Here is a 15,566-nt window from a genome sequence, read left to right as displayed (position 1 = left end):
TTGTGACAAAAAAGGGTGTTGCAGTGCACTAGGTCTGGTTTCGTTCACTTTGGCTTACAATGTTGACCGTAAAGAATCCGTGCACTTATGTTCACTACAAAGAGAAAAATCGCAAGGCAAGATACAGAAGGTGTATTGCGCTGAACGATGTTGCAGAAAGTAGAACTAGATTCTGCTTTCTGTTGCCATTGTCCAAGGTATGCTTGCCATTACCAGGCAATTGCCACGAAACATTGCTGGTGTAATAACACCTTTAACTATAGCTATACAGCAAAGTTCATATATGTTGTGATTGTATGTCATGATGTTATGTACAAGAAAGCAAGGTGGCTGGTGCGTGAACAACTGCGAAGCATTTCTGTCATTTTCTTAGCGTTGAATTTAACTTTGTTGAAAAACAAATTCCAATACCCCTTTACAAGCGAATACTGTAAAGCCGCAAGATTAGTGACGGCTTATTTTCTTCTCTGTTTCCACTAATAGATCCTGGCCTTGCGATTGTTAAGAGCCGTTTTGCCGTCTTGGGATGTGACAAAGGAATCCTCCAGGATGTCTGAAGTAGTGGCCAAACTATTCGCTTTGCTAGGCAGAGTTTTGATGACCTGTCATGGAAGTCTACCAGTTCAAACACCATCAGGTTTGTTAACCATTTATGGCCCGAGGATAGCCTATAGTGAACAGATCCTAGCTGCTCTTGTAAACAGGATCTCTACCGGGAAAGGGCAAAAGGAAAGGCTATAGAGCTCCTCCTGTACTGCTCCATGGAACGCGCTCTTCCTGCTTTATGCAACTGCCGATTTTTCATGCACCTTATTCCCCACGGTGGAGCTAGTCACGTGTTAATTTGAACTTATTATTAATCTCAAAACTCTGCTGATTTGTGCAAAACGTCAACAAAGAACAACACTGCAAAAAGTACTAGTAGCTTAATTAATAGACCCATATCGTACAGCATAACAAACGGCCCCGCACGAAAGCACTCATGCTCACACTAGACTTGATCCACAGACTCAAAACTTACAACACCTGTTACATCATAAACAGAATCACGTGAAAGTATCACTCAGCAGTTACTCTTGGGAATTCATCCTGATTCACAAACTACCTGATTTAAAGCAATTAACCATTCAATAAAAGATGAAGGCACTGAAAGAGTATTATTTCTGCAACAAGACCACCGACAAAAGGTGTTTAATTAATGCGTTAGATAATTTAACAGGTCACACTTAGAGTTCAAGACTCGGACCATCAAAAGGAGAGGCAACGTTTCCATCATCTTGAATTGGAATATATCGACATTCCAATCCTAGCAGTATGCGGGATTTTTGTCCCATGAACCTAGTTTAATGGCCTTAGCTCCCACGAGTCTCCTGTAGCTCAGTGGTGGAGCATCCGAATTAGTAATTGGAAGGTCTTAGGTTCGACTCCTGATAGGAGCACTCGGATTTCCTTTTTCAAAGTATGGTTGCGTCACTTACCGAATAATACATCATTGTTTTGTTCTGTTTTGTTTAAAACACGCGATTTTCAGTTGAGAGAAGCCGTAGAAGTAAACGGAAGCCGAGGATCCCAGCTTCAGTGTCAGCCACATACAGCAGCACTGTGGCCGAGGAGTTACTGGCTCTCATACGAAAGCTCCATACCTTAGAGGCCTGGAACCCACTCGTTAACGAGTTCATCAGTGCTCAACTTAAGAGTATTGTTACCATGGTAACGACTGTCGGTCCCGTTCAAGGAGAACGCGTCGATCAGGTTTGTTCTTCAGCCTGTTTTGTTTTGTTAGATTCGTTGTTATAAATTTACGAATATATGAATGACCCTAGACTTGCTTACAAGTCGAGCTTAGAGAGCGCGAAGCGCGATCGTGCACCTTTGTCAGAGCTCTAGCGTCCATTCAATGAGAAGCGAGCGAGCGACTTTGAGAAAGTCTAGAATGTCCCTCGTAGTTATGTACGCAACTTCAGAATTTGGTAGAAGAAAGCCTGAAAATCTTGTTATTAATTCCTTTATCCGCAGTTCAAAATACTAATTTCATATATTTTACTTTCGTCTCATCACCTTTACGGGTATATTACGAACTCACAATTTAACCAGCTCCCAGTTGGCTTGACAGCTCAGTTGGTAGACCACTGCACCGGCATCGCAGAGGTCGTGATGGTTACTCACTTATTCGATCTTTCATCGGCAGATTAAATATATGAATTTTCACATGTTCGCTTTCAACAAAACTATGGTTCTGTTTTCTCGTTGCTTTACATTTTTGTTGCGTAAAAAAGGATATTTTATCATTTTAAGGTGACTCGACCCAGTTTTTTTTTGGCGGTACCATCCTACTTTGAAGCTCATTTCGCGCGTGCTGAACAAGAATGCTGTATCGTGACAAACTCGAAACAATAGAAAACTCCCAAAGCACCAACTCCGCCAAAACGCTAAAAATCTTCAATGTTTACTCAAGTTTGGGATTATAGAAGATAATGTCACAGTTTTTCAATGACCATGAAATTTAGAATCCGGGTAGTTAGTTAATCAATTGTTTCCCTGAAAAAATTTGAAGGAAAAAACTACGAATTTTTAGGAAAATGCTTTTTTGTGAGAAGGACTCTGAAACGCTAACAAACGTCAACAAATAGCTAAAACTATAATTTGCATTGCTCGAAATCGCGCGCATTTACCTAAAGTTTTTTGCTGACTTGCAAGGACCCATCTGTTATAAAGATCCCCAAAATAAAGGAATAAATCTCATAGTTTATCGTGTAAAGTTTGCTTATCATTTTTACATAAATTATGACCTAAATTTGGAAAGCGCTGAATTTCTCGAATTGGGTCTTTGCAATTTTGTTGAAACTCTGTTCAGCGCAAGGTACTAATGCGCACTATGTGTAGCCGAGAGATTTTCACGAAGAAAAGCCGGCAACAGCAGAATTTCGACTCAGACCTCAAGGGACTTGGCACTATAACCACGTGACATTTACTCCGATCGCCAAAAATCTATATGTTATCCATTCTATGTGTTAGACTTACGATAAAAGTAAAGGTGGGATACCAGAGAGCTTCAAAGTAGGATGGTACCGCCAAAAATAATAACTGGGTCGAGTCAGCTTAATGAAAGTTTTTTTTTTTTTTGAAATTTGTTCGCGAATGTGCAGTGAATATCGCAAACGATGTCGCTTTTCGGCAAACCACTTATCTTTCCCCCATTATTACGTTATTTTTTTTTGTTCGTTATGTCAGCCTGATATGTTCCACTAATTTATAGGTGTATGACATATTCATAGAACGCTAGCTGTTGATACATCGAGATAGGGCCCACTTTTCGCTTCTCACGATGAAAAAGCTAAAAAACCTACCCTTTTAATTTCACACTTATGACAATCTGACTTTTTCCCGCTTTAACCTTTTTTTCAGTCTGTAGTCTGTCGGTATTTTTATTCGCCGAAACACGATAGGCCATTTTCGAGTTGCTTTGATCCTCATGAAAACGAGTCTTCTTGTATTGTTTTTATTATGAAAATTAGTTTCATTAAGATGCAAACAAAACTACTTTTCCCATGAAGAGCTATGCACTTAGCCTCGCTTTAGTAATGAGGTTCAAAGCAACTCGAAAACAGCCTATTTACAAATATTTACTGCACCGGCATCATATTCTCTTGTACTGTATTGGAGGTGAATCGGGTGACGTTTGAGACGGCCCGTCAAGTAAAACTATCAACCGTCAAATTTTATCGTTACCTACGGTGTCGCTACCTTACACAGGTCTTTTCTCAGAAAACCTAACAGTGCACTTATTATTCCCAACGTAGGAACCCCGTGACACTGCAGAGGAGTCTGTAGACCAGGGCCCAGTGATGGCTGTGTTGGCGGTTATTGGTGGTGTGGACAGCAGACCCAGACTTGGGGGCCTGGTGCAGCATAAGGAGTGGGGACTGGGGACAGTGTGTAGAATCGCTCCCAATGGGAAAGTAACTGTGCAGTGTGAGGGACAGCAGAAGGCTAAAATATGCTCTATATCACAAATCAAACCGGTAAGAAACCAGAAACGACAAGATACACTTTTAGATATACATGTAACCAATACAAAACCAGAAAGGACAAGCTCGCAATTTGGGGAAAAAAGTTTGTAAAAGTGTGCGCTTCAGTAACTGCCTCTTATAATCGGAAGGGAAATAAAAAATATATTCCCATCTAAGTTTGCTTTAGGTCAAAGTGTAACCTTGAATACTTTAATCAGCAAAAGAAAACAAAACGAATGAACGAACGAACAGACAGAAAAAGAGTAAACTTTCGGTGAGAAGACTGATACTGAAGTTTTCCAGATTTAAAAATGTTAGAAATTCGTAGTTGCATCACTGCCATAAATGAAACGCAAACATTTTGATAACAAAACTTTAATAATTTAGGCACGCTGCACGTTACTATCTTTTGAGTTTTGCCTTATCTTTTCCCGCCAATTCCAGAAACCCATAATGAAGATTTAGAATCGCGTCTAGTCTACGGCAAATTTTAAACGTCAGATTCTTGAAAAAAATAATTTCCTTTTTTTTTATTTTTTAACTTTTTTTATTAATTTTTTTTTCTTATTGCTGTCTTTGTATTTTCTACTTTTAAATAATTGTAATTTTTAAATTTTTAAATCATTTGTAAGTTTTTAAAACATAACGTAGTTTTTTTTTCTCAGTTTACAGGGCCCCACTGATATCACTTTCGTGATGTGGGCTCCCTGTATAAAAATTATTATTATTATTATTATTATTATTATTATTATTATTATTATTATTATTATTATTATTATTATTATTATAAAATAGCGCAAAATAATTATGGCCTTTGATGCTAACGCAAAACTACACAATTTTGCTGAGAAACAGAAAACAACGAGCGGCATATGTATTGGTAATTGAACTGAGTGGAGTACAATTTGGTCTGAAATAATACGCGTGATTTCAAAATCAAACGAGCGCGCAGCGCGAGTTTGATTTGAAATCACATGTATGATTTCAGACCAAAATTGCACGACACGAAGTTCAATTACCACTTAATTACATCCACTATGAAATCACAGAGTATCATTGTCAATATTAATATTCTATTTGTGTTACTTCATTTCCATTTTGATGGGCTAAAGAAAGGATGCGATTTAGAGCAAAAAATGGTGCAATTAGGGAATAAATTGCACCATTTTGGACCAATCAGATTCCAAGGATCACCAGTGATTCAAAATGGATGTAATTAGTAGGATAAACATACTCATGTGGTCATTTCTGCCGTTTGTCATTTGCTATAAATGCAATTCTAAATCTCTCTATTTTCTTGAAGTTAAAGACGTGAAAGTTGTTTCACGTAGCTGAATAAACATCGAGTTATCTGTACTATTGTTCTACCTTCATCTAGGTACCAGTCGTCCCATTTTCAGTGGACAACCTTCCAATGTCGGACGCGTCGCTAGGGATCTGGGCCTCACTCGTGCGACTGGCAGGAACTGGCAAGAAAACCGCTGACAAAGATCAGGAGAATTTCCAACTTCCAGCAGTACCAGGGGAGGAGGGGGTGGAGTCTGTCAGGTGTCCCCCCGTTAGGCCACTGTTGCCCCCCAAAGCAGGAGGTGGGTATCGATATCTTTCCGTTTAAACTTATATTTGACTGCGACATTCTCATCGGTTGGTCAGTGAAAATATCTTGATCATGAATAACACGAGGGAGATCACTGAAGTTGCTCAAGCGCTAGTTATTTAGGGCTCTACTCGGTTGGTTTTATTAGCTTACTAACTGTTTTGTTGGTCCTTCCGTGGATCCAAACCAAGTTCGACCAATGGGTAAGATACAATAATACAGTCAAGGGAATTCATCTGAAAGTTAGATGGAATAAAAGTTTTCAAAATAATTCCAAAATTTTCATGGTTTTGCCCTTCAGTGGATTTCTGTCTTAATATGCGAGACGACATTGAAGTTTACAAAGTAGTTCTGTTTTATTTTTCGCACACGCGTGCGCACGCGTGTACGCACGCACGCGTAGTCTCGATTAAACTGGAAATCCGTATTGAAGCCACGTTGTTGACACGAACCAAGTTTAATATAAAACGCATCTCCCGCCGTTTCCTTTCTTGCTTGTCTTGTGCAGGTGAAGATGTGGACAAGTCGCTGTTGAGGCAGCAGCAGATCACCCTAGGCCTTTTAAAGGCTGCCCGTGTTCTGTGCAGCAGGCAGGATAATTTGAGACAGATACTGAATCATCAAGCTGAGAGCTCAGATGGAGGCAGCACATTTTCCCTTCAGCAGCTTATGTGTTCTGCTATCAAACCCTCGCCTATCAAAGCCCTCTTTGACAGAGAAGAGTTAGAGGTGCGTCCGTGTTTAGCTATTTCACTCCCAGAACCCCCCCCCCCCCCCTTCCCCCCCCCCAAAAAAAAAAAAAAATGCCTAATTTCATTTCAATTTTGTTAAATGCTGAAAACCAAACACAAAACGTCCACTTCAGGACAGTTTATTTACAGGGTTGGCTCTAGGAGAAAAAGGGTTAAGAAATATGTCTGTACTGTCCAATTTTTCCCTGAAATAAAAAAATGGTGACATAGAAAATTGACATTTTCCTGATCATCAAACTGCACCTATAGTTTTAGTCTTCGGCATTAGATTCGTGTAAACTGTGTGTTTTCGTATCAACACAACTTCCGTGGAAGTTGTCTTCGTGTTGTATGCAGAGTGATAGCTTTGTATGTTACACGCAACGAAATACAGTTCGAAATTTCGATTTCACAACTTTTGATTATCTCGTAGACTGAATAGCTGGCGTTAAACACGGTTTGGCGACGGAGCCGCGATGATGGAAAATACGCTCACCGCTTTCTCCAGTTCTTTTGCAGACCGCCAAACAAACGTTTCCTTTTTGACGAACAATCGTCCAAAGACACAGACTAGTTATCTGAAGGGTCTCTTTCCCCTATTTGCACTGTACGCTATTTGTTTTCATCTTACCTGTTTAACGTGTTTAACCAGGCCGCTGCCCTCGCTGCTTGTCAGTTCCTTGCCAACGAAGCGAGCCGCCCAGCCGAGCCTCCCACATCAGTCGCGCAAGAGATTGGGCCGGAGCAGGAGAAACCTCCACCACAATCCTCCACCAGAAAGATTGCTAAATCAAAACATCTACAGAAAAAGAAGGCTCGTACGCGAAAACCGACACCACCCCCTCCCCCACCGTTAGTACAACAACTGGTGGAGATGGGATTCTCTAGAAGCCGAGCAGAGTATGCGCTGAAGGAGCTGGCAGATGAGGAGGAGCCTAGGGCCGAGTTAGTTGTGGCTTGGCTAATAGACCATCCTGATATCGAGGTAGAAGATAATGTTGTTATTGTTCTTGTTTTGTTGCTTTTGTTTTTGTTATTTATTTATTTTTTATTTGTTTATTGTTCGCCAAGAAGTGAAAATACAATGGTATATTATTACAAGGTACATGAATAGAAACATGAAAAGTGTAACACAATTCAGTTATAATAAATACAAACATTGAATTGCGAGCAGGCCTCCAGGCTTATACGAGGGAGGTCTCCTCACATACGTACACAGTGTACATTTGGGGAACCAAGAGTAGCATTACCTAATTTAAAAGTCAAGAAGAAAGTTGAACGTTTTTCTTTTGAAGCTCAATAGAGTCTCAGAACTTACGTAACGTCATTGGGTAGAGAATTCCAAACGTTTAGTCCTTGGAAAGGAATGGTGAATAATTTTACATTGTTTCTGCAAGCATGAGGATGGTTGTTGTTGTTGGTAGCCTTAGACTATCAACAGTATGTTATTGTGAAATGCTGCCGTACAATTTGGCCCTTTTAGCTAACAAGTACCACATTCATGGTGCCAGATCCGAATATATTAGGTGAAATGCGCGGCATATGTGTGTTGCAAAGGGCGTGATATTCACCCGCTTACACAAATGGGGCGCTGAAAAAAGGCGACAACACATTGCCCATTTGTGATCAGCTACAATTGTACAGTAGTTCTACAAGATGCCCGATTTCAACTTGGCTGCTTGTCGTTATTGTCGTATCATTCGTAAATGATCAGAGGACGACATTCTGCTCAAAATGGGTTGATAACTAGTGGTCATGTTGGTCACACAGCGACATTTTGCCGTCCTCTTTCTTCGACTCTCCTCTTGCGTGGGTTTTCACTTCTTACTGCCAGTAACATAAAATTGAATACGAATAAAGTCGTTATTTCATTTGTTTTTCGAGCTGAGTTGTAGGTCACCAAAATTGAACAAAATGAAAGCCACCGTAGGCGATAAATATTTTTATTATTTCTCCCAGTTAGTACGCGCGGCGTGATTGGTCAATTTTGCAGGCCGTATTTAACTGTACGACCCTCTAGTTTCCTTTCCAGCGGGCCCGATTAACCTCAGAGATATAATAAATATCTTACTGAGCTCGTTTTTTCTGTCCATACTGTAAGTTACGGATCCTCGTTTCTCCCGTTGATTTATGGCCTGCGCGCTTGGCGCTTGAGCCATAAAGCAGCAGGAAAAAACTCGGTCTGTAACGTACAGTACGGACCCCGAAGTCGGTTAGTAAGAGGTATATAAGCACAGTATTGTCCTTGACAGGTTCCCGAAGGTCAAGACCGACAAGTAGCGCCACCCGAACTGACATCCAGTGAAGACTCCTCCGATGTCGATGATGATGACAGTGACGCTCTGTCCAGCAGCGATAGTGACAGCAGCTCAAGTGAATGCGAGACCGTTGCTATGCCAACGGAGTTCAAGAGGCGGAGTGACCTCTCCAGTAACGACGACTACGCCAGATACGTGAGGGACAACATTCAGGTGGGCATGATGGTGCGCTGCTGTAGGACTTATGAAGAGGTGCATGAAGGAGATATCGGCCGGGTCATTAAGGTAGGTGCTTTTAAGATCATTAATGGCAGTGCTCCAGCATAGCTAAAGGATTTGCTTGAAATCTATGTTCCCAAGCGCTCTCTACGTTCTACAGCACAAAGCATTTTAACTGCCCCCAAATCTTTCACCTGTACCAATGGGGACAGGGCATTTTCAGTAGCTGCACCGATATTATGGAACAACCTACATGTACCCGCAAGTTTAAGGACAGTAAGTTTTTTAAGTTCATTCAAATCCAAGTTCAAGACCTACCTTTTTCAGGACGCAATTTTATTTTTACAGCCTTAATAGTTTGTCCGAATTTTACAAATCGAGTGAACTTGTAACATTGTTAGCTTAAAGCCATAAGTAGATGTTTTTCAAATGTACGCGCATTGAGGCTCGGCAAAATGCGCACCGAAGAACTGTAAAATAAATTAAATACTGTACATGGGGCTCCCAGATCCTCTCTCTTCCCACTTGAATAATTTTGGGGCGGTTTTCCTAATGCAGTTGTTGTTTTTCCCCTTCTTTGTCTCAGGTTCTAAGCCATAACCACTAGAGTACTATCACGTGCTTTTGTCGTGTTTGTAAATTGGTATAAATCGTTATCAATTCTTTTCAGCTCGACCGTGATGGTCTTCACGACCTTAATGTACAGGGTGACTGGCAGAAGAAGAATGGAACCTACTGGGTCAGATATGTGCATGTGGAACTGTTCGGACACGACTCTTACGGTAAGATAATAAATCGTATTTACTAGTTTAATGTTGTTTTATGTAATTATTGGCATATAGCAGTCACTAGACACAGATTTATCTGTTTAAAATGACTCCCTTAAAGGGACTATGTCACCCCAGGCGCATGCGCGCGTTGATGAGAAACTTTGAAATCGTTGGCCCGACTTTTCAAATACCGTCGGAGAGTTGAGGAAGCTATTTTCATCTGTTTGAATCGCGTTCATTCATCTTCGGAAAGTTAGCTGCATTTTTTTATTTACAAACGTTCTTTATTATTACAAAAGTTGTCTGTTGCGATATTTTTGAAAGCTTTTGCAATGGCGGAAAAGCAAAAATCCCGCGACGAGTTATATGTAAATTAGTCTCAACAAGACTCTTCTGCGCCTGTGTCCAAGGTGACATATTCCCTTTAATAGCAGATACTGTTGGTGACCTAATATTGATTGCCTTAAGGTGGCCCTGTATACTGCAGTTTTGCAGTATACAGGTGTTAGTAAACGTTACTTGAAAACTACGTACTTCTGAGTTCCCGAAATTAGCACGGTGCAAGATTAACTAAGAAGGAATAAATTTTGATACTTCTTGTTGAGCAAGGTGTCGTTGCCATGGCAAACACAGCAAGCTATTAACCGTCCACAAATAATGGTTTTCCTTAATTTTTAGAAAATGCACTCGTTAGATTTTTTCCATTTTTTGTATCCATAAAAACTCACAAAATATTGGCATAGTGACGCTGCTTTCATATAATTTTAACAGAGAGATCTCCTGTAAATGTTGGTTTTCCACTTTAATGTTTTTTGAAGATACCGTCTGTTAGATTTTGTTTTTATTGTTTTTTTGTAGGCGAGTTACGCTTTTAGAGAACTAGTGTTTTGTCAAATTTTTAAAAAAATTGTAACGAGCGGTTCCTTAGAAAACAGTTCTTTTCCATTAAAACAACCAGTCACAATTTTTTGGTCAAATGCGCATGCGTGGCTTTTAATTAGGTTTTCTTAGCAAAGATGAAAAGCGTGCAAAAAGGCTTAGTTCTTCGTGAACTCACTTTCTTTGTTCGGTGATAAATGAAGAAGGATTCACAAACGAGAAACTGAGTTATTTTTAAGAGCAAAACTCACCTTTGTGATCCATTTGGTATAAAATCGAGGGATCGATAGTGTTTGCTTACCACAACCCTAGCGCGCGCTTAATAGCATCACTAACAGAATCTGTAAAGCGCGCGCAAACTGTGTTCGGCAACCTTAAACCGTGGTCTGAGGGCGCTTCTGGCCGGCCAGACAGATCAGATCGCAAACAAAAGCCGCCATTTTAAAAGGGTGGCAATAAGCCAGTTTCCCACCATTTTCAGATTGGATTGTGCCATTTTCTACTGAAACACGCGACGGTCGATAAATATCACGCCTAATTTTTAACGCGTGTGATTACGATCAGTAAGAGCACCATCTTATCTCAAAGTTAAATCTACCGATGACGAGATGATGAGTTGTTTATTGTTTCGTTGTTTTCAGCCCGGCGAGAGCTCATCAAAGTTGGCGACAGGGTGAGGGTGAAACCCACCGTGACCACGCCAAAGTACAAGTGGGGATCCGTGAACCATGCTAGTGTGGGTACCGTGGTGTCAATCAGTCCAAACGGTAAAGATGTCAAGGTGGACTTCCCTCAGCAAACTAACTGGACTGGGCTTATTTCGGAAATGGAGGTGGTACCTGCTACTCATCCACGTATCAGGTCAGAATTCATGCGCTTATGACCTTTTAAAATAGAGAATTTACCAATTAGAAGAATTTCTGGTTGGGTTGGTATTTCATCACAGTGTTTGCCCAGAAGTTTACAACATTTTAATCGCGAAAACCTAACGTATGAGCAAATAACGCGACTCCAAGGATCAAGCTCGAAGCATCCCCACATATCCATGCAAACGTTTGAAATATGACTTTTGTCGAAGGGAATATCTCCGTCAATTTCCAACTTATTCCTCTTAAAATAGTTGTTTGCTTCATTTGCTAGACTGCTGTTACTGTCTTTTAATTTAACGTTATCTTTCAAGGACTGTAAATTACGTTTATTTATGCGAAAGGAAGATCAAAGACCACCAACATAAATAGAGATTGCCCTGTATTCGATGCACACAGAAATAAGCGACAAGAATTGTTGTTGTTTATTTCCCAGATGTGATGGCTGTCACATGGAACCTATCGAAGGTCCTCGTTACAAATGCAAATCATGTCCTGATTTCAACTACTGCGAGACTTGCTTCAGACTGCGCCGCAATCACCGTCACTCCTTCCACCGCTTTGAAGAGCCGAGCAGTATCCCCGTGAACGCTGGAAAGGCGGGGAGGGGGAAGAGGAAGATAATGTCCGGGGGTTTAGGGGGACGGGAGCATATAGTCAAGGAATGGGACCGGGTGGTAAAGAGCCTGATAGTGTCATCTCGGGAGAGTCAGGCAGGAAGGTTGATTGATGGCACGGAATCTTATTGGCAGTCGGCGGGATCCCAGGGAAAGGTAAATGCATCGTAATAGACTCTTCTTCAAAATGGCGGCAATAGATTTGAATGAGTTAAAATTGAACTGAATGAAAAACTGATACCAGCACTGGAAAGAGCACCTGAAACTTTGCAGGGTTACTAAAGTAAAAGTGCTCTTTCTAGTGCTGGTATACGTTTTTAATTTCAACTTATTTGAATTTTCGGCCGCCATTTTGGAGAAAGTCTATTAAAGTATTTCGGCGACTATTTCTGTCGATGGAAACTCGGTTGGTAGTCGGAAATTTGATGGTTCTGACACAAATATCATTTACATTCATCTGGGTATTTACATACGGAATGGACTCTATCCCCTGTTATAGTTGACCGCTAAATCTTTTCGAGGCAGTATATTTTCAAGGCAGTATATCATAATTTCTTAGAACAAACGCTGTCTTAAATTTTCCAAATTTATTGATTTTTGTATTAGCTTAGGTTTGGTAGTTCACATTTCGTAGAACGTCAATCATTTCACGAGAAAGAAATTAATAAAAAAGAGTCACTTCTTTTGTCCATCTCGTGTTTTCAATTCGCTGTTTCCTCCCTCACAGCACTGGATTCGTATCGAGCTGTACCCCGATCTTTTGATCCAGCGGTTAACCATGACAGTGGACCCGTCAGACAGCAGTTACATGCCGTCAGTTGTTGTCATTTCAGCCGGAGACAGCATGCAGACCCTGAAGGAAATTAAAACCGTGCATATCAGCGCCACTGATTCCCTCGTCACACTACTGGAAGACGCTCAAGATGTGGGTAACTTTTTGTCTTTAAGATTGTGTTACCTTTCCTTGATGATAACTTTTTTTGTTTGTTTGTTTGTTTGTTGTTTGAATGTTTTTGTGCTGCAAGTATACAGCGTTGTTACGGAAAAATTGTTTTCAAGGACGGGGCCTTCTTTTGCGGCTGTGCATACGTTCTGTGCATCTCGGGGTGCTCCGAGAAAATCTAATATTTGAAGGAAGGTGCTTCTTAATTCCCTGGTATTTTTACGCGGTTTATAACTAAACAGGAAAAGAAGATCTTAGCAAGAGCTATTGAAATCCATAAACAAAATGGGGAAAGGGTAACCAAATATTTTAGAGATAATTAAGCTTCAATTTGGAAGAGAAATTCTGTACATTGCTATGTATTTTAAGCTGGTTTTTAGAAATATTGTTGCTTAATTATCTCTGAAAAATGTGTGGTTGACCCTAATTTTCTTTTTTGGATTTCCATAGCCGTTGCAAAGATCTGCTTTCGCGCATAGAATGAACTGAACTGCGCAAAAATATCTCTGTATTAGGACGAACGTCCTTAAACATTTCTAGATACGAAACAGAGGCATATACTTATACTGAGAAGTACTTGAAGCAATAGGCCAGTATGTCAAAACCGCGTCATGATGCTAAAAAGCAAAGACCATCTCGGGGTTGAGCCATTCTTAGCCACTGGATGCCTTGTGAAAGGAGGATTTATCATCCGGCTTTGCACCTCCGATTTTCTCATAATTCCATTGCTAAGGAAGCTGTTGTTACGTTACAGGAATATCGCTTCCTGGAAATTGGTATCCGTCAGTGCAAGAGCAGCGGTATCGATTGTAAAATCCACGGAATCGGTCTGACAGCCCGCGCTAAAGCGGACGAGGACGACATGGCAGCCAGCTTTTCTTTCCTGGCGTTAGACGAAGAGGACGAAGCAGCCAGACAAAGGAGGGCGCTGAGAAAGAAACCTTCCTCTGCTAAGCCCACCCCTGAAGGGCAAGTGAAAGTGTTTGTGTGGGGTCTAAATGATAAAGATCAGCTGGGAGGGCTGAAGGGATCCAAGGTGAGGCAATGCTGGGTAGAGTAACAAACTTACATATATGCTTTATTCAAGATGCACATATCACAGTACTTTATGTACAAATAAAACATAAGAAGACATCTTAAAAAAGAAGTTATGAGGTTAGCCCTACGTAAAAACACCCTGAAAAAAAAAATAAGATCCTTGATCAAACATTTAGGTACAATTTGTGTTTAGATTAAAAAAGCTGAAGACCATCAGCTTCCACAATGTCTTGAAAACAAAATAAATTCGAAATTTAAGATCAATAGCACGGGGAGTGCTTGTGCAATCTTCCGAACCAGAGGCTCATGATAAAGTGCTTGAAAATAATCCAGATCGAATTTAATTATTGTAATGAAAATGAACTTTGTTCTTTCGTTAGGAAAGCGATGTACGGCTCCGGAGCCGAGAATGATGGATCTCGGGCTCGCAAAACTGTCTGTTTCGAATGACGTTTTTGTAGTCTTCCACAAAATAATACCGAGGCGTAGAACACCGTCACGTCTCAGAGCGAATGAAGCACTAGTTCTCGATTCATGGATAAATTACGTAGGGTGCTTTCCATTTGTCAGAACTGGCTAGCCAAACCAGTCAGTCGGTCAAGGGAATGGGTCATTTTGAAGGCACAAAATTTTCAAACTTGAACATTACCGACCCTCATACATTTCCCCTCATTTAGCCTGTTTGCTGATATCTTCGAAAAAAAAAAGGTTACATTGAAATTACTACAAATCCAAATCGACAACTGGTAATACTGTTAATGTTAAGGTGTCGTAGTTGCTGCTTAAAGTCATTCAAAGTAAAAAGTGTTCTGATGTCTTCTGGAAGGAAGTTCCTTAATTTAGCAGTACAGTATTTAAAGGAGTGTATGCCTTAAGTAGTTGTCAACAGCTTAGGTAAAAAATGTTGGTACCTCTCCAGTTGTACTTAACAATAGAGCAGCTTTCGATTGAGTGTCGTAAAACCAAAACCAAAGTAATTACGCTAGCCAATTACAACAGACGTAAACAGCGCAATGAGCTAATCAGAATCGAACTCCAAGCAAATACATGTAACCGACGCCAAGCGCGGAAAAACACGTGCGAGCGAGGCACGATTGGTTTTGTTTTTACATCTTATTAGTTGAGAAAGTGGCAAGAGTTTTATCAACCAATCACAGAGCGTAGTAATGCAAAACCAAAGCAAAAACGTAATTACTTTCGACACTCAATTGAAAACCGCTCTACCAATAATAATTAATTGCCTATGTAAGCATTATGTTCCTCAACACCGCGCACCTTACTTTCAGATTAAGATGCCATCAGCCTCTGATGTGTTATCTAGCCTCAAAGCTCAGCAAATCTGCGGTGGCTCCAAGAGTTTGTTTGCTGTCACAATGGAAGGGAGAGTCTTCGCCTGTGGAGAATCCACTAATGGCCGTTTGGGACTGGGACCCATGTCCGGGAACGTGCTTGTGCCCCGCCAGATTGACGCCTTGAGTCAGTTTGTGGTGAAGAAGGTTGCCGTGCATTCTGGGGGACGGCATGCGATGGCTATCACAATCGAGGGCAAATTGTTCTCGTGGGGGGAAGGGGAAGATGGAAAACTTGGACACGGGAATAAAATGTAAGTTTTGTGCATAGACATAGGTAGAAATTTAT

At 40.7% G+C, this 15,566-nt stretch overlaps 1 protein-coding gene across 1 annotated transcript in view; it reads left to right on the top strand.

Moving 5' to 3' along the window:
- The window catches only part of LOC146465285 (E3 ubiquitin-protein ligase HERC2-like), a 67,782-nt gene that overhangs the window by 33,323 nt on the left and 18,893 nt on the right, over positions 1-15,566 (top strand). Inside the window, exons 27-39 of the mRNA XM_085128485.1 lie at positions 484-637; positions 1,532-1,752; positions 3,801-4,022; positions 5,389-5,599; positions 6,116-6,336; positions 6,991-7,323; positions 8,591-8,881; positions 9,486-9,597; positions 11,106-11,325; positions 11,767-12,103; positions 12,675-12,872; positions 13,645-13,926; positions 15,215-15,531. Of these exons, the coding sequence (XP_084984611.1) occupies positions 484-637; positions 1,532-1,752; positions 3,801-4,022; positions 5,389-5,599; positions 6,116-6,336; positions 6,991-7,323; positions 8,591-8,881; positions 9,486-9,597; positions 11,106-11,325; positions 11,767-12,103; positions 12,675-12,872; positions 13,645-13,926; positions 15,215-15,531 (3,119 nt within the window). The remainder of the gene's footprint in view (positions 1-483; positions 638-1,531; positions 1,753-3,800; positions 4,023-5,388; positions 5,600-6,115; positions 6,337-6,990; positions 7,324-8,590; positions 8,882-9,485; positions 9,598-11,105; positions 11,326-11,766; positions 12,104-12,674; positions 12,873-13,644; positions 13,927-15,214; positions 15,532-15,566) is intronic.

Source organism: Pavona decussata, unplaced genomic scaffold (assembly GCF_977016875.1).
Source record: "Pavona decussata unplaced genomic scaffold, jaPavDecu1.1 SCAFFOLD_156, whole genome shotgun sequence".
In the NCBI taxonomy this organism is placed as follows: domain Eukaryota; kingdom Metazoa; phylum Cnidaria; class Anthozoa; order Scleractinia; family Agariciidae; genus Pavona; species Pavona decussata.
Note: the sequence above shows the minus strand (reverse complement) of the source record. Positions and strands in the feature narration are given on the sequence as shown.